The sequence below is a fragment of the Pelodiscus sinensis genome, chromosome 6, assembly GCF_052426305.1.
Source record: "Pelodiscus sinensis isolate ZL-2025 chromosome 6, ASM5242630v1, whole genome shotgun sequence".
Taxonomy (NCBI): domain Eukaryota; kingdom Metazoa; phylum Chordata; order Testudines; family Trionychidae; genus Pelodiscus; species Pelodiscus sinensis.
In genome coordinates, this window is record NC_143057.1 from 87345320 (window position 1) to 87368398 (window position 23079).

At 40.2% G+C, this 23079-nt stretch overlaps 1 protein-coding gene and 1 long non-coding RNA gene across 2 annotated transcripts in view; one reads left to right on the plus strand and one right to left on the minus strand.

The window, feature by feature from the left end:
• The window catches only part of AP3B1 (adaptor related protein complex 3 subunit beta 1), a 322060-nt gene that overhangs the window by 22311 nt on the left and 276670 nt on the right, over positions 1 to 23079 (minus strand). The window contains exons 24-25 of the mRNA XM_006119130.5: positions 18144 to 18228; positions 4383 to 4480 (exon numbers count right to left, since the gene is read on the minus strand). Of these exons, the coding sequence (XP_006119192.1) occupies positions 4383 to 4480; positions 18144 to 18228 (183 nt within the window). The remainder of the gene's footprint in view (positions 1 to 4382; positions 4481 to 18143; positions 18229 to 23079) is intronic.
• Positions 14507 to 19305, plus strand: LOC112545126 (uncharacterized). The gene is made up of 4 exons (XR_016349927.1): positions 14507 to 14789; positions 15340 to 15438; positions 16658 to 16757; positions 18677 to 19305. It is a non-coding gene; the product is annotated as an uncharacterized LOC112545126 (long non-coding RNA).

Genomic DNA, 23079 nt, shown 5'->3' on the forward strand with positions numbered 1-23079 from the left:
ATAAAATTAAGTAATCAAAACTATTTAAAATTTTCAAAAATCCTATCCTTTTAGACATTTGTACACAATATATTTAATAAATTTGAGTTTAAAAAGTCAACATAGGCATAAATTATAATGTAAATAATATCACAATTTGAAATTCTGAGTAAAAAAATAAAGCAAGTAATACAAGGTATTTTAGAACATGATTTACTTATGAAAAAAGCAAAAAGAAGTATCTACCGTCTATAAAAAAAAAAAATCACCATTAGCATTACCTAGCCTTTGAAACAGTACATTCTGTTTCAGATTGTTTAACTTCAAAATTAGGCAAAAGCTTTAAAAACTACATAAGCAATCTAAAACTGCTTTTAAGCAGAGCACAGGGACTGACATAACACTGCTGAGAGATGTGTGTACTCATTTAGGATTTAAACCTTCTCCATTAAGCTCTATTGAAGAGCAAATGCTGAATAAATGAATGCAACTATGTTTATGTTAAAAGCCTGTTTCCCACAGCATGTAATTAAAGGAAATGTTGTACAAAGCCAGTACTTTTGTCAAGCTCCTGTAAATGGAAAGATGGATAGCACTCAGAGAAGTGAATGCATTGCTTCATATTTAACCTTAACACTCTTGTCATTAATGGTTTGTCTAACTTGTTCTATAAAAGACAAGGTACTGCTCCATTGAAGTAAAATTAAAAAAATCAACTAAACCATGCTTTTCAGAACAGAAGATTCATTATCGTTGACTAATGTATTGGCATAAAGCAAAGTAACATCCTATCAAGTAAGGCACACATTCAATCTGCCTCTCCACCCCCCTTTATTTTTAACTCATGCTGTTTTATTGTTATAGGCAATTTGTACCACTCAGCATGACAGTGTAAACTGAATCAAGATTAATTTACATGCAAAAGAACACTTAGGAGAGCAGCATGGTAAGCAAATGTATTGTCTCGATTGCTGAGGTGGAAAAGAACCTGGAAAGAAAAAAAGGTGCTCTAATTAAGGGGCATCAAATATGATTGCTTGTGGTAGTTAAGGGACAGAAAATAGTAAATGTCTGACCATTTAAAGAATTAGCATCTTGCTCATTAGGAACAAAACTTGGATGCATAAATCTTAATAACGTAAGTAAATATTGTGTTTTTAAAAAATCCATGGCATTTCTAAATTAAAGTGTGCCAGATATAGTTGACTTAAAATTTTTGCAAAATAACATTTATATCTATGAAAAAATATTGTAAAAGGAAACTAATTACAACAACTGTGTGAATATACTTTAAAAATAAAAATATTAAATGGAAGAAATACTAATTAATATCCAGTTATAAAAAACCATGTGCCACCTTTAATGTTGCATTACTTATCAAAATCTAAGAAAACTCTGGTCAACACACAGAAAGGCAATTAATCTGGGTTAATTAAGTGTTACAATGAATCAAAAATACATGGGTTGAATAACAACAATAAATGGAATTGGAAAAAATATTAATATAAAATAGATTGGATATATTTTCATTTATCAGATATGATTGAGCTCAATCCTATTCCCATTCTAATCAACTGCACCTTTGCGATTGATTTCAAAAGGAAGAGAATCAGGCAAGTTAACATGAGGATAGAGACTCCTGTCTAACTGTTCTTACTTAAAATTCCCACCAAAGTCAGATGCTGTAAATATGGCAAGGAATGCTGAAGCCTAAGACTGAAACATATATTTAAAAAACATTAATTAGTCCATTGCTCCCTAATGGTCAAATGACAAAAATCACAACATTAATTCAGCTGCTGCTCAAGATTGTATAGATAGGGAATGAAGCATCCTGAAAGAGGTTTCCCCAGTTCAGAACCGAGGGCAAAGTTAGATAGTGTGGCACAGTTCAGCACATCATGCATAGTATGTAGATAAATACAGCTTTCCATTTAGTGCTGCCACTAGGAAACCTTCACAAGCATGAATATTCAATACCTTGTCTGTCCCCCTCCTTCTTATGCTATGGGAGAAAAGGAAATACAAAAAAAGGTGACAATGAAAAGTAGCATAGTGCAACGGAGTAAAGATGGCAAACAGTGAATTTTGTTGCATATTGATATAATGTTTGTAATATTCTTATTAAATTGCACATACAATTTTAGACCTAAAAAAGCCATGTGTATCTTCTCGTTTTTCCCTCACACAAGTTTGCCACCACCTCTCTATCATTTCCTATTATTGACTTTGAATGTGAACATAAAACTAAGTATCTTAAGATATTTCAAATATTATCTCTTATGTCCAAAATAAGGAATGAAAAAAGGTGTATAGATCAGAATTATTTGGAGAATGAAGTAAAATACAAGCTAACATGGAATGGAAATGTTTGTTAACTTCTAAGCTGACCTACACTGCACTCTCAATTGTAATTTGCTATAATTTGAGGAAATTAATTTCTTATTTTGATTTGGGATTTTCATTTAGTAAGCCCATATAGCAATTTTCTTAAAATATTACATGTTGTTCCTTAATGTGTAAGAAATAAATACACATGGAAAGTTTAGAATTGAGACCTCTATTACCAAGAGTTTTCTAAAACAGCTGAAATCTGTAACTAAAAAGATGCTGTAGAGGGGGCTTTTCAACATAGTAGATTTGCCAGCATCAAGTCCTGCATCAAAGAATGAATTCAGGAAGACAGAAAGAACCATACAGAAATGCCAAGAGACCTTCATGGATTTACAAATACTTCATATAAACAAAATTTCAAATAGCTTTATTCAGAGTAGCCTTTCTGCTCTATTAAACATAGCAAACAGCTGCCAGATTTATTCAGACAAATAATCAACAACCATAGAAGTAAAATGGCAGAAGAAAAAGGAATTTTGGCAACAACTCCATAGAGGACAACAGCTATTCTCAACGTGCACTTCTTCTATGTTCTCATGGTTCTATATGGCCAGTTAGGGGAAAAAAAAATCCCTCAGAGCAAAGCATAGAAAGCTATCAAATACCAAGCAAGTAAGGAAAAAAAGGGGGGGGGGCAGTACAATAATCTTCTTTAATTTCTTTACTTACAGTATACCCTACAGCTACAATTTTAAGATGGGAATGGTTTAAAACAAATGTGCCAAAGCCTCATTCAATCACTCACCTCCGTTTGCTGAGCAGGTGTAAAGCGGTGAGGCAGGCTTTTGCCAGCAAAGGGTAAGAACAGCAAATAAGTATCAATTGGTTAAGGGGGGGAAAAAAATCACAATCTTAACTTTTCACTGCAGGGATCAACTTCACAGAAAATAATACAAGTAGCACTCAAATTGCATTCTTAATAATGTAAAATATAAAAGTAACTAAGAAATGATACAAAAGTGATTATTAATAATATATAGCATTGCATAGGATTACTCGGTGTTCTTGACTGCTTGATAGCTATACCGGGTTTCTGAGCTTTACACAGCAATGAGATGGAGTCCCGTGGGTACATTCTCATCTCACTGGGAAAGGATTTACGCATGTAAATCCCCATTCATTGAGATGGATGAGAATATACCATTATAAATTTGAAAATTCATCTAAAGCTCAAGCTTTTGGACTTAAAAGTAATGTAGTAAATTTGAACAAAATTCTTAGCTGTGTGGATTGTTCAATTTAATATGTAGTAAAACATCTACAATAATTTCTGATTAATGTAAAAACCATTCAAATTATAAAATGTTTTTGAGTTGAGGTGCAGCCACAATATTGCATTTTACAGAGATGCCTATTTTCTTTAAAAGCATTACTTTAAGAAAATTGTCAACCAAGGTGTAGACAGCCAAATGTAGTAGACAGCCTGGTTCCTTTTTAAAAGGTTACACCAAAAGGAAGCCAAAGAGTTTGCTTTTAATAATGGAAAGCGTTGTTTTAAAGGGGTACGTTTGTAACAAACTTCAAAGTAGTTGGGAGAAAAAGTACATTAACTACACTAGCAATAGCCTTGGACTAAAAATTAATAAAAGCAGGCATCACTGTATTAAAACACATTTGGATTATTTCTCTGAGATGGTGGGACCAAAATTCCTGCCATTAGTACTAATATAAAATGCATTAGTGAGCAAGGTTAGGAAACCATAACTCTCAGGGCCGAAAGGTTGATTATGGACTATGTATGAGAAGGGACGGTTTATTTTTTTTAAAAAGATAAATTAATCAGTTATCAAGTACCAGTGGAATGCACATTTTGTGCACTTTTGAAGGTGTTTTCTAAACCAAGCCATTATTATGGGATTGAAAGAGAATGCATAGAATATCATCAAAGGCTACATATATGGAAGTGATTTCTAGGCACCTGCATAAATGTGCCAGTGAAAACCACTGCTGTGTGCACACATTGAAATAAAAAATGCATTGATCAGAGTTACTGAAATAATATTTCTCACCTTGCTCTGTCATAAAGTCCTTCTCTGACATAGTAACAGGTAAAAGTAGTTCTCCAACAGAGGGCTGAATATTAACATTGAAGTGATCTTCCTTCGTACTGAGAAAAGAGAAATTACATAGAAGTGAACAAAATTAAATTGGCGCAAATATGTTATCAATAGATACTGTAATACTTTTCTTTTTGATTCTCATTTTGCTGATAGAAAGCATTGATAATTCTCACAAAAAAATTGGCAGCCTTATCCTACTTCCCAGCATGGAAAGATGCTGAAGTGAATTCTTTTATTTCTAATAACATTACTGCTATGCACATTCTTCTAAAACTATAAAGCATCAGAAAACTAAAATTAAATCACATTAGCTAAAAATTAATGTTATATGATTTTTAAAAACCTGTTTGTTCATTTGTTAATTTGCAAAGTTCAATAATCAGCAACACACTGCACTTAGCATAAATTAGCCAGATTCTACTTTTCTTGTTTTAACACCACCAGTAAATTCAAGGAACAGTCTTTTGCAAATTGTTAATATATTTGTTCCTGAATATTACAATCTTTCTATTGAGCATGAAACATTTTTATAAACAAAACAAGGACCTATTATAATACAGTCACTTCTAAACATAAGGACATCATTTGAAAGGGCAAAGAAGACTGGCCAAGAAACAGAGTAAAAAACTAAATTTGAAAAACAAGAAAAATACTCCATCAGTTCAATTTTAAGAACTTTTTATTTTCGAGACAGCAAAAAGTAGGCTAACAACTGATCAGAAGCCTTGGTGTAAACTCAAATCTGAGACTAGTTTAACCCCCATTTCCCTCCCCCACCCAAACAGCATATCAACAATATTCTGCTATTAAAAAACATGTTACAGAATCCTTCTTAATCCCCTCTTCTCTCCACAAAAAGACAAACACTGTTCATCTCATTCCCCACAAGGGTCAGATTATTTGTAACAAACTAATTTTACAGAAATTCAAAATATGTTCACATTGCCATGTTTGGTTGGTTGACTATAATATGTGATATCCAGACAAGAATTTATGGTCTTCATTTACAGTTAAAATCTTTGTTCTAGCCATAGAGCAAGTGAAAATTTGGAAAGAAAAAAAATATTTTCTTTTGGTGTGTCAAATAATCAGCAAGTTTTGATTGATGGTATAGGTAAGTTATCCTACTTAAACATATTGGTACAATCATTAGTAGTAAAAAAAACCAAATCAATTGATTAATATCCATGGTATTTAAATTAATCTCAAACATTTGTTATTGATTTTTTTATAACTTTCTCACCTTAGATGTCAGAAATTAGATTGACCAATGTAGGAAACAGGGCTGGATGATTAATATAGAAATCAGACTTATCCTCAGATTTAAAAAATTATAAGAAACTAACTGAAATGAGAAAAATACTTATCTGCCAGTTACTTTAAATTTAAATACAACTGCTGTATTTAAAACAGTTTAAATTTAATTTAGCAATAAAACACTTAGAAGGGAAATTTTATATCTTCTAAAATTATTTAATTTTTTTACACTTTTGATATGCTGTAATTAAGCTTTTAAATATCATAGATGTTTCAAATGTAATGGAGCAATAATAACAAACAGTCTAAATCCAAGCTCAAATATATACTAAAATGATTCTTTAAAGTCTGGCTGAGATGAGCTTGATAATGATTTATGTCATAGGTTGCTATTCCATTTTATAAATAATTTTAACTGTATCGCTGCTTATAATGCTGATGTTCATTATTTTCTTATATATGGTTTGAATAGTGTCAGCTTATCTAATGACAACAGAACACTGAAATAGCAAGGACGCAGTCGTATGTCAAGATTGAAGCGGTCTGTGAAATAGTACTTAACACTTATATTTCATTTCATTTTAATATTTTTTTCATAAAAGAACACCAAGAATTTGGGAGTTAAAGGGAGTTGCTTGTTTGAATTCAGATGGCTATTAGGGGATTCAACACCACCTTCACAATAATTTAACAAAACAAAACACACATTACTTTCAAAATGTAACCAAAAACGATTATGGGATAGTTCAGAATGCTGTTGGATTGACTGCAGACTATGCTATTTATATATTAATCTGGCCTACTGTATTGATGACTATGGTCGCAATCATGAACTGTGTCGAGAGTTCATTATAATGGGGTTGCCAGGGCTGATGTTAGACTCACTGGGGCCCAGGGTAGAAAGCCAAAGCCCAAGCCCTGCTACGGAGGACTAAAGCCTAAGCAACTTAGCTTTGTAAGGCCACTTACAGCAGGAGTCTCAAACTCAAATTTATCTTAGGGCTAGTGCCAGTCCTCAAATTCTCCTAACGGGCGATCAGGCATCCCCCTCTGGCAAGTCTCCAGAGTGGTGCAGGTCTCCACATATTCTTCCCTCCATGCATCTTCCAGGTTCTCCTGCTGGTCCACCCCCCTCTTCTTTATTCCCCAGACCTGGTTGACTTACAACCCATCGGGAGCCTCCCGCTACCACCATCAGCAATGCAGCAGGGCTAGAAGGGCTTCCTACTGCTAGCTCCATGTCGCTGCCAGCACATTCCTGTGGCCCGGAAAAGGTGTATGCAGAGCCATTCCATCCCTGTGGCCCGGGGAAGGTGTATGCAGACACGTTCCATCCATACGTGTGAAGTTGTGAAGCTAACAACTCATTTTGTGAAACTGATTAGATATCAGTGATGCCAACTCCTCTCATATGATCACAAGTCTCATGATAATTGATTTTTTTTTCTGGAAAGCCCTCCATTTTATTAAAATTGAGCCAGATCTCGGAACTTCACTGCCTGATGTCTCATGAACTGCTATCAACTGTGATCGCTCTGACTTAGTAGATTATGCTTATTTGTTGATGCATGGTATTGGAAGAGAAACCAAGCCTTTTTTTTTTTTTTTAAAGAAAGAATTTTAGGTCTCATGGTTTGTAAAGAAAAGCTAGAAAATGGACCCAAAGACATCAAACACCAGATGTCAAATAAAGTGATCCCCAAGTGTATTTTTATCTGTGATCTCAAGAAGCCATTCTCTTTGGGGGTGGGATGGTGGGAGGACTGATTCACGAGTTTTGAACACTTCAGGTTGGCAATATAGTACATGCAAGTTGATAGCGTTTCCCCCTGTGTCCAGGCAGAGACCAGGATCCTACAAAAGACATGAAACTGAGTTCTCACTCTGACACCCTCATGTCCTTTTGCTGGGAGGCACCCTCACCCCGCTAACATCTGCACCTCTGTACTGGAATCCCACCTGCCCCTCTCTTGCCAACATCCACATCCTTGTCCTGGGATCCCCACCTCTACCCAGTGTAACCCGAAAGTGAAATCCACTGGTCCCACACTGCTGGCTGCAGAAGTGCATCAGCTCAGACAGCTTCCTGGCCAGGTTTGCATTGCAGGGGAGGCAGCTAGCGTGGCTTTCCAGACTGAGTGGCACCCTCCGCTGCCAGGACTTTGTGGGCAGAGGGCCTGGGCGCTACTCGGAGCCATGACTGAACGTGAGCCCCTGGGTGCCATCCACTCTCCCCCACCCCTGGACCAGCAACTGCACAGCCTGATAAAATACTTCGAAAAAGTTATTTAGCCAGCTGGATTGGGCAAGTGCTTCAGCTTCAGGGACTGAAGAAGAGAAACTCTGCAGTCAATCTTTGGGACTAGAGTGTTGAGATCTCAGGAAGTTCAAGAAGGAAGCCCAGGATAGAGATGGCCATCGCCAGCAATAAAACCTGATACGAACACAAGTTTGTGACTTTCCATGGACAGAGCACTGGGTGGTGTTCTAGTAAGGAATACAGAGATGACGGATCAAGTGGGTTTACTTGGGTGCTTTTACTGGGGATTTTTCAGGGAGGTTCTGGGGAGAGCCTTGTAAAGTCTTGGCCCTCAAAAAACGTTGAACTTAGAAAAGCAGTGAGGAAAATGCCTGATTTAAAAAACTACAGCAGGAAGATATGCTGGGAGGCAGCAGCAGCAAGGAGCCTGATGGAGCAAAACTTGAATGCTGGATATAAGGTACCCAGATTGGAAACTAAATAAATGGGAGGGACTGGGCTCACCCATCAGTGACTGTGGAAGGTAGCAGGAAGCCTTGAGAAGGGAATAAGGATGCCTTTGAGAGAAGGTGCAAGGATTACACAACCCAGTGCTGGAATTAAAAACCTTTTGTAAAGAATGCTGGACTTTAAATCACTGAACTTGGTTATCCTGAAAGGGTTGGGTTTAAAACATGAGCAGGCCAGAGCTTTGAGTTGAAGCCCACAGTGGGACTGGAGAGACCACTGTCAGGGGCACCAACCATGAAAGAGCTGATGCACCATGGTGTTCCACTACTGAACCCATCCTTCTTTAGGAACCAAAAGCACCATGTATGCATAGTGAGTACTCTTTTATAACTATTTTAATTAGGGATATAGTTGAAAAAAAATCACATTAAATAATTAAAAATAGATAGTAAAACAATGTAATCTGCATACAATAATATAACTAAGGATTGAATTCAAGCCTATTTAAAATTAACTACTATATTTCAAAATGTCTAAGAAATATTTCATAGTTTAAAAGTTCCTATTAGAAATAGTTTTAAGAGTGCCAGAAGAATAATTAAAGACTACTGTGGAACAACTCTTGTAAATGCTCTTGCTTCCAGTCTCTTGGGAGGTTATGTTTGTACAGTAGACTTCTAATAATCCAGCACCTTTGGGACCTAGGTGGTGTCAGATTATCGGATATACTGGACTATCAGGAGGTACTCCGGCAGGGAGGGCTGTGACGGGTCTGCTGGGACCTGCACTGCCTCCGGTGGGGGCGGGAGTGTGGGGGCTCGGAGGGGAACGGCACAGTGAGGGGGCATCCAGTGGGCATCCTCTGCCATTTTTCAGGGAGGCAAAGCCTGCAAGCAGTGGCGACAGAGAGGGGGCAAGAGGCAGGCAGCTGCTTCAAGAAGTTCTTAGTCAATTACACTACCGCCAGGAGTCTACTGGTAAAAGCAACAGGGACAGGGAGGGGAGAAGATCTCGTCAGTTTCAGCAGCAGCCTGTCACCTGCAGATCCACCCATTCCCACCATCCCCTGTCCCCCCCAGACAGTAGAGGAAAGATAAATTTCGAGCCTGTAATTGACTAACAACTTCTTGAAGCAGCTGCCTGCCTCTCGCCGCCGTTTGCAGGCTTTGCCTCCTTGGAAAATGGCAGAGGGTTCGGTCCTCGCCGCGCTGTTCCCCAGCAACCCCTGCCCCCTCTCCCCTGCCCCGACCCTGCCTGAGGCAGTAGAGAAAAGATAAATTGTGAGCCTGTCACCTGCGGATCCACCCGGCGGTAACGTAATTCATAGAATCATAGGACTGGAAGGGACTTCGAGAGGTCATCAAGTCCAGCCCCCCGCCCTCAAGGCAGGACCAACAACTGACTAACAATTGACTAACAACTTCTTGAAGCAGCTGCCAGAGCACTTCCGGGTTCCAGTTGGTGCCGGACTATCAGGAGTGCTGGACCACTGGATGCCAGACAAGTAGAGTTTTACTGTAATTAAATACAATATAAAAGAAAATTTCTCAAACCAGGTAAAGAATTACAAATAAAGAATTTTATGGGTACATAAAATCTGCATTGCACAATTTCTCCAGTTTTCAAATCAAAAAAGCCCTCAGCACTTTCCAATGGCAGAAGTTACAACTTTAATATAGAATAAAAACCTCAACTAAAAGTCTGCTCAGTGGAGAACTGCAAAAAAAAAAAAAAAAAAAAAAAAAAAGCTAGAATGCTGGCAATACTCCACAGAATATCTTAAATATAGAGCAGTACTCTTAAGCCATGCCTACACTACACTACAAGGTCAAATTTATTAATTTTTTTTAGCACCCAATTTTGTAAAGACAAAGATGCATGTTCCCACTGTGCACAAGAATTCACTGTAATTCGAAGTAGCGCACTCCCAGTTGGGTGCCTTTCGTTGACTTTAAGAGCAATGCATTGAGGGTAGCTATCCACAGTTCCTTTCACCCATTTATATTTTGGGTTATGCTCCCAATGCATGTTGGGACCAAAATGTGAAGCAGGTGCTTCTGGGTACATGTCATCAGCATCCCATAATGAACTTGTCTCCTCCCTTCCCTCTGCTCAAAAACAATGGCAAACAGTCTTTTTGTGCCCTTTCCCTGGCGACACAGAGATGTAGTCTAGACATAGATTGGGTGACTACAAAGCAATAGTTGTATTGTGGAGGTGGGTTTGGAGCCTTGCCACTGTAACTGAGGATAGCACCGCTTGTCTGACAGCCATGGAGCGATGGCAGAAGAGCGTAATGTTTTGCAAATGTATGGTCAGACGACCAAGTGGTTGATTTGCAAATGTCCTCCAGAGACACTTTATTGAGGAAAGCCATCGTGGAGGTTACGGCTCTGGTTGAATGAGCGGTGATGGTATCTGGCGGTTGTTTGTTGTGAATGGTGTAGCATATGTGGATGCAGGACAAGATCCACTTAGAAAGTCTCTGGGAGGAGACAGCTTGGCCTGTGGAGGATTCAGCAAAGGATAGGAAGAGTCTGGATGATTTTCTCTATGGTTTCATTCAATCTATGTAGAACACAAGTGCTCTGCGGATGTCAAGGGTGTGCCACACCACTTGGAATGGATTGGCATATGGCTTGGGGAAGAATGCAGGTAAGTGTATTGGTTTGTTAATATGAAAGGGAGATGGGACCTTCAGTAGCAATTTGGGATGAGGCCAAAGGGTTACGTGTGTGTGTGTGTGTGTGTGTGTGTGCACGCGCCATTAATACTGCCAGCTCCCCCACTCTCCTGCTGGAAGTTATAGCTACCAGAAAGGTGACTTTCATGGGGAGGTGCATCCAAGAGCTAGTTGTTAGAGGCTTGAAAGGAGGTTTGGTTAAGCTTTTGAGGACGTGCTTGAGGTCCCAAATGGGAACTGGAGGCCATACTGATGGAAAGTATTCTGGAGACTCGTAAGGAATTGTTTTGTAAGCAGGTCTGAAAAGAAAGAATTGCCATCGGTGTTTCGGTAAAAGGCTGCTATTGCTGCTGCATGTACCTTAACTGTATTGAAACACAGGCCTGATTTCCTTAGTTCTATGAAGAACTTGGGGTCTTCAAAGTATTTGAAGGCTTCAATATCTGAGATACAGGTGAGAGGATTATTCTAGGAGGGGTGGGGGAGATTCTGTGGCCTGCACTGTGCAGGGGGTCAGACTAGATGATCATAATGGTCCCTTCTGACCGTAAAGTCTGTGAGTAAGTAGTCCAACATAACAGGGATGGAGGTGGTGTTGGGAGGCATAGGATGACTATGTTTGAGCCATTCGGAGAATCTGGTCCACTTGTAGAGATAAGTTTTAGACTCTCTCCTACTATTAATTAATATCTGTTTCACGTGTTCTAAACACATGTTTTTGGCATTTTGGAGCCATAAAGGAGCCATGCCTGGAGATGGAGTTTGTCTGGCTCAGGATGGAGAATCCTGCTGTGAGGTTGAGTGAGAAGATTGTGTTGCAGGGGAAAGGTGTACAGATCCACTACCGCCAATCTGTGCAGGTTATGGAACCACATTTGCCTCAACCATGCTGGTGTGACAAGGATGACGTGGGCTCATTCCATTCTGATCATGATGATAATCTTGTGGAGCAAGGGAAGTGGTGGGAACGCATAAAGGAAAAGTGCATCCCATTTGAGGGAGAAAGAGTCCTCTGGAGAATCCTTCCCTAGAGCTGCTCTGGAGCAATAAAGGTGGCATTTGCGGTTGGCTCTGGTTGCAAAGAGGTCTATATCCGTTTGTCCCATCATAGGAAAAACTCTTTGAGAGCTTGAGAGTCTGTCTCCAATTTGTGATGGTTGTAAAAAATACGGCTAAGGGTGTCCACCATACACTGAGTACCCCTGGAAGGTATGTGGCTATAGGGCTGATCTGGTGTGAAATGCACCAGTTTAATAATTTCAGCGCTTCTGTACGAAGGCAGGATGACCGGGCTCCACCCTGCTGGTTGATATTGTACATGCAGTTTGTATTGTCTGTCATGTTACTAATTTTCTTGTGTGCTATATGGTGCAGAAAGTGGAGGCATACATAGCGCAGTGCCCTAAGTTCTAGCAGATTGATGTGGAGGGTTTGCTCACTGAAGGACCATGTGCCTAGTACATTGTGAGGTCTGAGATGAGTGCTCCATCCCATAAGGGACGTGTCGGTCGTAAGGGTAACTGTCAGAGTCAGCTGATGAAATGGTATGCCCCAAAGTACATTGTGTGGATCTTCCCAATGAACTGAGGACATTTCCAAGTGGAAATGCCATTTAGATTTGTTTCAAAGGAGACAGCATTGTCCTTACACCCCAAGTCAACCATTATCATAAATATACGGACTTTTTCCCCTCAAAATCATCTGGTAAACAGCCACTTCTGGCTTTTTGCGTAAGTGTTCAGGACACCTTGATCTAAACAATGCTAGGTGTCCATCAGATTCTTTGGAAGCAAATGGCAAAAGAACAGAATAGTGGAAAGTGACAGAACAACCTTCCATTGCAAGAATCCCAAGAAAATTAAAATAATGCTCCTCCTAAATGATCAAACATTGCGATCTTGTAATGTCATGTAACCTATTTAGATTGTTTCTCCCCCTTGGTTCCTATGTTTATACAACTTTCTTTGATGCATAGGACACAGCATCCACATAGTCTGAGTTAATGTCCTTGCCCTAAATAAAAACGCATGATTTCTGAGCAAGTTTTATACCATGGTTATTACCATAATATTTGAATATCAGTCCATTTATTCTAATGATACAAAAGCACCCACTAGTTTTGATTAATGCTTTCAAAGTCACAGTAAAGCGAGTAAATAGAGTGCCTGTTTCTTTAATGGAGGCCTGGGGCATTGCTATTAAGTTAGCTTTCTCCTATTCCCTTGATAACCCTAAAACTAATACATGTTGGACCTCTCTGTCCCAAAGGAGGGAATTTGGGGAGGTTCCTGCCACTAGCCTCCCAGGATGCTCCCTTTCCTTGCGTCACACTCTGCTCTGGTCCCACTGCCACTGGGCTCCAGTCTGTAGAGCTTGGACTTGGGCTCTGACCTGCAGTGACTCCCTGGGGACAGAGTTCCCCAGCTATAGCAGCCCCACTTCTCCTCTGTCTGAGCAGGAAATCCTGGGGACGGGGCTTGATGGCTGTACCATTTCTGCTGCACTCCAGTGGGGATCCCCAGGAACAAAGCTTGCCAGCTGCCCTGCTTTTGCTGCCCACTGCTGCCTCACCCGGCTGGAACTCCTAGGGGATGGGGTTCACACTCCCAGGCACCAGGGCTCTCTGATCCAGCAACATCTATGGTCTAGCAGGACTACGGATGTTGCCGGACCAGAGTTCGTCCACAGTCTTGAACATGTCTTTTGCAGAAGAACACACTGATTCCAATTTCCCCATTGTTCATATTCAAAGAGATATAAAGAACAGGAAGAAAAGTAGGGAGAGAAAAGAACAATATTAAGTTTCCTTTTCATTTCACTTTTTGAAGTGTTTAGATTTTCTCTACTTTTTCCAGAGAATCTCTTTGGAGGAAAGGAAGAGAAGAAGATGTCTAAGAAAGGTCCTGGATTTGCAGAGATGGGATCAGTTGTTCAGATCAAGCATTGCCTCCCTGGGTCAGCCATCTAGCTAGATGTACTTGCTTTCTGGAAGCAGGCCAATTAGTGGCTGGCTATGGAGTGATTGACAGTGGAGGGAAGACCACTAGATTGCTTGTCTTAATGTCCAACAGCCTTAAATAAATACATACATACATTCCCTAGCGATAACTTACTGACCAGCTGACAAAGCACTGTCAAGGGAAATACCATATGAGCAGGTAAAAATGTGATTGACAGTGACATGAAAGCAGTTTTCTAACAATTGCCTATGGTACACTTTCTATATCACTTCCGCTATATCATTATGCAGATCCTTTTATATGACATCATACAGGTCAGCACTGAACAGCATGCATTTAAATAAAAAACCTGAATTTTTAAGAAGAATAGGATTATGGTTTTGTAGTCTCCATATTATTTTGAGAAGGCTGAATATTAGGGCACCTGACTGATCCCTTTCTTTTTCTTTTTTTATTGCAGATAAACATCCTCTTCAGGTTCATTTCACAAAATAGAAATGCCTGAAAAAGAGAGCATACTTGCTTCTTCAAAAATTTGTTTCTCCAAGAGATCTAAGGAAAAGGAGCACCTGTACCCTTAAAAGAATATGCTGCAAGAGATTTCATGAGTGAGACAGAAGAAAGTAGCCTAGTTTCCTTCCTAGCAGTTTTCATAAAAAAAACCTGCTAGGTTTCCTCTCCCTGACACACCAATCTCCGGCTTTCGTGGGCAAATCTGCCATTCAGACAGGCCTTGGCCAGATGGGGTAGGTGGAAACATGGCATTATCTTCCCTCTTTCCCAATAGCAGATGAAAGTGCTGCCAGGAGTAGAGCATAGATAGGCTATTAATGGTTCCAGTGGCAGTACTGGGAGAAGCAGAAGCTCAGTTCTTGGTGCTGGGGTTAGTAACCAGATCTGTACCTATCACCATCTCCCTCCCTGCCATCTTCCAGTGTGTGCTGCATTCCTTTACCTCTCCCCCCCCCAAGTCTGCTTGTCATTTTGGGGGAAGGCTGGGAAACATGTGTATACAAACACATCTTGCCATTCTGCTTCAGCTTCCCCCACTTCGGGTTACTGCCACACTGGCCCCAAACTATGCAAGGAGGAAGAAGCTTATCTGAAAGAGGCTTTTGCATGCAAACATGAGCAGGGAGAAGGAAGGAATGATAGGAAAATTGGAAACCTTAAATATAAAACACATATGCTTAGGGGCAGGGTATCTGTGTGTACACAAATAAGTACATGTTTGTTGGAAGATGAAAAATGGCCCTTTACTTATCCTGAAATTCACTTTTTTTACCCACCCAATAGGATTATTTGTTAGAAATTAAGTGAAAGGGAGTAAGTACATCTACTGTGAGATCACACAAGAAAGGCGATGATGAGATGTTCTCACTATGAGCGGACAAGGTGAGCAACCTAATGTAAGTTCTAAGTAAACGCATTAGGAACAATTTTCAAGTTAAAGAGTTTCTCCTTTCTCTCTAATTAGGTATGTGATCTTGGAAAGCTTTGCTTAATAAAATAGTGCTTATTAGGGAGGGCTTTCAATGCTCTCAGAGCTTTCAACGCTGTATATTTCTCCTTCACTGTCCTTGATAAGAGTAGGATCTTTTAAAAATGATCTAACTTTTATTAGTCATTGTTGCTTTTTTCTTAATATAGTTTGCTTTTATTGAACCCCTAACACTACAACATCTCCCAGCAGACAGGTAGTATTTACTATGCAAAACACACAGTCAATGATTGGCATCTAAGACCAATTGATCTCCTTATTACCACTATCTCCCAACCCCCACAAGAGCTACTACAAAGCTATTGATTTAAACACTGCCGATCGGTTTCCATTTTCTGATTTTGGGCAGGCCAATTAAGAAAGTGAGTAATTGTGATTACACTGCTTCAAGATCAATTACATTTGATGAAAGACAAAGTGCTCCTTTTGGAAAAATGTAGGAAAATAATTATGAACGGAGGACACTTTACTGGTGTACATGCCTCAAACAGCCCAAATAAATGACATACATATCTATCTTCATGAAAGAAAATACAGCAAAACAACAGTATAAGGATATATTTTGTTAAAATATTCTTGTAATAATTCACACATCCACACAGAAGCTTTTTAAAAAAATGTTTTAGACAATATGAAGATAAAAAAAAAAAACGCCTCCCATTGAGTGTATTTTAAACAGATGAAAATGGCTGAAAAACCACCACAAAACACAGAACAGTCTAAAATACACATTTATACTGCCAGGATTTTGGAACAATAAAATAGAAAATTTCTCTCAAAGTACAGCTACCTTTACTTTTCCCCTTTAAACAGTATTCTCAAATATTAAAGGGTTAATTAGTCAGAGAGACAATCAAAGTAAGCAACTCCTATTCTCAATTTAACTTTAAACTTAGTGTTTAGCTTGCTCTTTGTCATTGGGCTCACATTGTCCAAATCATTAAAATGAATACAGCACTGGTGTCTGAGGCAAATCTATTTACAGTGACGTTACTCATAGTCTGGATGGTGGTCAGGAATATTGATCTGTCTTGTTTGTCTAATAGGAAAATAATAAACAATTACTAGGCAATGTTGGAGAAAGTAATCAGTTTTTATATATCACTAATATAGCAGACCTCCCAAAACATAAAGGTGATGATCTGCATAAAATCAATGTGTTATGCTACATTGCTTATACTCATCGCTGAAGAGATTCTCAGAAATAAATGGGGTAAGTTTGCAACTGAATCATTTATATACTTAAGGGGTTGACTTCAAATAAAAATATTTGCTGTTTTAAAAAAGTATGTATAAATTATATATACACAATGCATATTTGGCAGACTAGTAGGCCAGTCCCTTATTAATTTCTCCTCCCACTTCTCCCACTTTTTTTACTATTAGGAAGAGGCTTCTGTTACTTGCAAATCTGGGGGTTAATTAATTTACTGGGGTGACAAATACTAGAAGCCTATTACATAATCCCTGGGCAATCAGGATGGCCTTTTAAGGGTACGGAATCCCTTAGATTTGGTGTTTTGATTTGTAAATCCTTGCAGTAGAGGAAGAAACTATAGGTCGGACCTCCCTGGTCTGGCACCCTGAGGAATTTTTCCAGAGCAAGGGAGGTCATTTCTGGCCTCCCTGACATGCTGCTACCCCCTCACTATCCCCTCTCCTCCGCCCACCCTACTGCCCCACCGAGCTTCCAGGCTCCCCTGGCAGCCTATCTGGGTCATGCACTGGGCTTCCTGTCCCCTCACTGATTCCTCCTCTAACTGTTGTCTCTTCATTGCAGTCGTTTTCAACTACTGTTTATCTTTTGGGAGTCTGATTTGTCTTGCATCCCCCAAGTTTCATCTCATTTAAAATACAATAGTGTCACAGCACACTATTACTGAAAAATTGCTGACTCTGCCATTCTGTATGAAATTTAAGTTTGCACTGACTTTGCTAGTTCTTTTATGAATCCTGTTATATTAAACATACAAAGATCACTATTCACTGTAGACTCACTCAGACTCTGCAACCCTGGGGATAAATTAAGCCCTGGATGGAGAGGTGGGTACAGAGGCAGTAGAGCCAAGAACGAGGCAGCAAGAGCTAGGATTGATGAGTGTGTGATGAGCTCACAGAACTGCCACTTGCACCCCAGGGTTGAAGCCTGATTCCACAGCCCTAAAAAGGCAGCCTGCTCTTCTGTATATGTGTCTCGAGGGGGCTTGGCTCACCTATTGCTGGCAGCCCCTAGGGAGGGGCTACTGTTTCCCCTCTCATAAATTGCCCAGGAGGTTCTGGCCACAAGAAAAGCCTCTGATGTCTACATGCACTCACTGTAGCCACATTTGAGAAATGCTGCTCTAAACACATCTTGAACATTTATTTTATTGTGAATGATATTGCCCAATTCTGTAACAAATCCAAAAAATACAAAAAGCACTGTACCCATAACATTTCTAGTTAGATTTCAAACTAGTTCAAAGTATCAGAGCAAATTCAAATATTATGGTTTTAATACAGTTATGGAAGAAGTTGCATAAACAAGACAAATATGATAACATTTTCCCCCTCAAATTCCATGCAGAATGATCAACTGATAAAACAAAAACAAACTTACCACAACTGGAAACTGGCAGTCTGAGTAGAATCACAAAAGTCAATACCCATTGACACAGTAATGGATTCCCCAGGCTCAAGAAATTCTAGAACAGAACACAAATTAAGCATGCCCAAAACAGCCCAACAAACCAGATCTGTCAATCCTAATATGAAATTTGAGAAAAATGTCAAGAAGCAAATGTTGGCAACTTCTTTAACTTTGAGATATTATAACTATTTTTTGTATTTTTATTTTTAAAAGCGTCTTGGTAGAAACTTCCTAAATAAATGGATTTTAAATATTACCAAAAATCTAGTCATACATTTAGTTACTCAAGACTAAAACAGTAGGGATACAGAAAAACATTAAGATCACATGTTATTTATTTGCTTGTGCACAGAGGCAGCATTTGCATTTCGTTCATTTTCAGACTGAATGAACAAGACAGTGCAAGAGCATTAGTAAAATGCACATTACTATACAGTGATGGGGATAAGCCAAGTTTAAAAAAATTCTGTAGTCAATTTTTCCCCTGATTTTGTTTGCAATAGTTACATAAGAGGCTGGGAAGATTATGGATCTACAATGGAAGACAACCCTTTACTGTTGGAGAGAACTTCAATTAGAGAACTGTACAAGAGACACAACAAACAGGAAGACTTGAACAGATACCATTAATAAAAGACATGTCAAATAAAAATGGACGGACAGAGAAAACTTGTGCTACTGTGTTCTACATAGTTAGGAACTCAGAAGGCATCAGCTGTTTAAAACAGGGAGAAATATAAACAAGTCTAATGGTAGTAAAGCAAATTGTGCAAGAACACAGAAAACACAGAGGGGAGGGGTTTCAAATAATGTAAAATAATGGAGGGAAAATAAAATGCTTCAAGAAATTCAAGTCTGTGTAAGGGTCTGTGAAGAATAAAGATCCTTGCCCCATTTACCACAGTTACTATTACTGGCAGAGCTGGAACTGTAGAGTACGTTTGGAGGACTAAGAAGAACGCCTACCTACACTGACACAGTGTTCTCCTGGAAGGAACACTAAGCCCCATTATAATTTTAACAGTTAAAACTAATGAGAAACACAAGACCTCCCTCCCCTCGCTCCCAAACGTACTGAAAAGGATCAGACACAGGTAGGTATAAAAACTTCAGATTCAAAAGAAAGTGAGAAAGAATGCAGAAAATTAAGCACAACCAAAATCAGAAAAGCAACAATGTAGAAGGAAATAAAGATTACATAAATTTTACCGTTAATAGTATTATTTTCAATTGAGGATACAAAGGCGTACATATGATGGGTACCACAGAGATAGATAGATAGATAGATAGATAGATAGATAGATAGATAAATAGATTAGATAGATAGATAGATATTAAATAAAAACTTTTTTTGGTGTCTAGGAAAAACGTGGCAAAAGCTCCAGAGAACATGTCCATTTTTAAAGGTGCTACATGTATGGAATCTGTTGATTAACTTCAAATCTGGTAAAAATGCTGCCAGTCTTTATGTTTGAATTTTGAGGATGATATTTCACTATGGATTTTAGGAGATAAGGAAAAATTAGGCTTATAATAGAATGTGAGTTACAAATGTCTCTCTAGATAGACTACTGTCTATTTAAAAACTTCAGAGGGGTAGCTCAGTTAGTCTGTAACTGGAAAAAACAAACAATGGCTAGTCTAGCAGCACCTTAAAGACTAAAAGAACACGTAGATGGTGGTATGAGCTTTTGTGGGTATAACCCACTTCTTCAGATTAATGGAGTATTAAAAGTTCAGTTCCAAAATAAATAGGGAATGGGGGAGGAAGAAAGGGGGAAAATACTGAATTACAGTGTTCATGTTACATAAAGCTGATAGAGAAGGTGCAAATTGTTCTTAAGTATCCATTATTTGGTTAGTTAAGTCATTAGGATGTGGAAGCTAGTAATCCATCATCACGTGGAAGGTTGGTGTAAAGAGCTTCTACATCCATGGGGCCATGATGGTGTTTTCAGGAAGATTACTGCTGTTCTGTAGTTTCCTTAGGAAGTCGGGGTGTCTCAAATGTAGCTAGGAGTGCTGATAGCATAGGGTTTGAGGAGAGAGTCAACATAACCAGATAATCTTTGTAAGTATGCCAATGCCTGAGATGATGGGACATCTGGAATTTCCAGGTTTGTGGATCTTGGAGAGCAGACAGAAAACTCCTGGTCAGGGATTTAGGGGAGGAAAGGGGTGTCTGTATAGATTTGGTCCCAAGTTGTAGCAGAGAGTTTCATAAGCAGTTGATCTAGTTATCTTGACTTTCTCCTCAGAAGTAATTCAGCCAGATATATGTAATATATACCAAAATTAATTTAATTTGGATACACAGGTTCACATCCCAATTCTTGTGAAACACACTATGGCATTTCTGCATGGCATGGCATGGCATGTTCTGACAAGTAGTCAATAGCTTGGTGTAGTCCAGAGCTGGTCAGAACATTTTTGCCAAAACACGCTGTTTTGTCAATAAAATAGATATGTGAGAGGGAGAAGAACACAATAGCTGGATGGTTACAATATTTACCATGGGGGGATGTGGGAATCCTATGTTCAGGTTTCTGTCCTTCCTGTTTTAGAGGGATCTGAGCAAGGACTTAAACTTAATCTCTCACACTCAGGCCCAATACACCAGTCTACAATTAAATTCTCACAAATTAAATAAAATTAAAAGGAACTCTTTCCAATGTGGAATAAAACCAATTTCTGAAACCCTGAAAGCTGCCACAACATCTAATGTTTGTCCTCCAGTCAGCTCTACTTAGTGTAATTTGAGAGAATGCACTTCTTGCAGGAGTAGGGATGTTAAATTGTGGCTAATCAACTAATCAAATAGTTGATGGAATTTCCATCGACTACTCAGTCAATAAAGAGGAGGTGCTCACTACCCCCACTTTGACCCTGCAGTTTAAATGTAGTAGGAGCCTGGCCACCTAGCTCTCACTGCATTAAAAGGCAGAGGAGCAGTGCAGGACTCAGCTCGCCCCTTTTAAATGTAGTAAGAACCACGCTGCTCTTACTACATTTAAAAGGCAGAACCACAGTGCCACTGCACCTCTGCCTCCCCTGACCCCCCACTGCGGAGACAGTGCTGGAGGGGGGAACCAGCTTTTAAGCTGGCTCCCCCTAGCACCAGCTCCTGTTTTGCCCTCCCCCCCAACCCTTGCTGCCTCTGATATGGGAGGAGGGGGGAGAAATGCAAGTACTCAACTAACTTCTTGATAAGCATAGGCTTATTGGGTAGTTGACCATTTGACTACTCTAGGAGTCAGCAACATTTCAGAGGTGGAGTGCCAAGATTTGAAGCTGCTGTAAGTAGAACTATTACTGACTTTTACAAGTATCACCTCTCTGTATGGGTCCGAGTGCCGGTGATACTTTTAAAAGTCAGTAATAGTTCTACTTACAGCAGCTTCATTAATAAATAAATAAAGATGCAGTTCTTACCTTTTAGTGCAGGGGTCAGCAACCTTTCAGAAGTGATGTACCAAGGTTTAACTTATTCACAGATCTGTGTGCTGGGGCAAGAAGGGGTTAGGGGAGGCAAGGGCAGGCTGGGTATAGTGACCTTATTTTCTGAACTAGCTGTAGCTAGGGAGAACTATTTAATTTAAATTATTAAACTGATTAAGCATTTTAACTTTCTCATGTTGGGTTTATCAAACTTCATTTTAAATGAAGTAAAATATGCCCAATGTTAAAGGTTTCAAAGTTTTCTTTATTTATGCAAGAAGTAGGGAACCTTTTTTGGGTCAGAGGTCACTGACCCACAGAAAAAAAAATCAGTTGGAGACCACATAAGTGAGAAGAAAAAAAACCCTCCTCCAACCCTCACTGACGTGGCCCCCAACTGACACACCTCACTCCTCTGGTGCCCTGCCCCATGCAGTGAGGGAAAGGGTCCGGGAGGAATGAGGTTCAGGGCTTCCCATAGGTCAGATTTACTTTTCTGGGGTTCAGTGGATTTTGTGGCTCTGGGGTGGCGACAAAATGCCGGGTTTAATGCGTGGGACAGAGCTGCCAGTGAATGGGATACAGATGGGGGTGCAGGATCTGAGCAGGAGGTGAGGTATAAGAGAGGGTGAGGGTTTGATGTAGGGTGCAGAAATAGGATTAGGGTGTCTGGCCAGAAGGAGGGGGCAGAAGTAAGAGAGGGGACAGGTGCAGGCTGTCTGGCCAGGGGGCAGGAGCAGCCAGACTATCTGGCCAGGAAGGGGGCGGGGAGGAAATGAGTAAGGGAGTAGAGGTCTGGACATGCGGGGTGAGGGGGGCACTCACTTGTTTTCGCACCATGTGGCAGGAAGACATGGTAGAACAGTGACAGCAAGCGTGGCCACAGTGCAGGGTCACCAGCACAGCAGCCACTGGCACAGGGGGCAGCCAAGCAGGGGTCACCCAGCTAGGCGTTGGTACAGGAGGCCTCCAGGTCATGTGGCCAGTGCAGGCCAGTGTGTCCCCCTGGCGCAAGCAGAGGCCCTGCTTGGACTGCGGCAGCTCGGCAAGCTATGAGCCATTCAGCTCCAAGCCATCCTGCTTCGCTCGCCGGCAGCTTTAAGGCGTGGAAGTCCCTCCAGCAGTGGCGGCCTGAAGGAGGAGGTGGCATGGCTGGACCTGCGTCTCCACACAGCAGAAGCAGTCTCATGAGGGGTGAGAGGGAACAGTGCAGCGCGCGGTGGTGGAGCAGGGACTCGCTGGCAGCAACATACACGGTAGCCAGCTCAGGGATGCCTCCATGTGCAGAGCCACAATGCGCGCAGCCTAATATGCTACCAGCACCCTTCCTCTTCCCCAGCAGCAGGTTAAGCTGCATGCACTGTAGCTCGCTCGGGGGTGCCTCCAAGCGCAGAACCACAGTGTGCATAGCTTAACCTGCTGCCACCTGGCAGGCAGGCAGGCGTGGCACGGCACGGCACGGCACGGC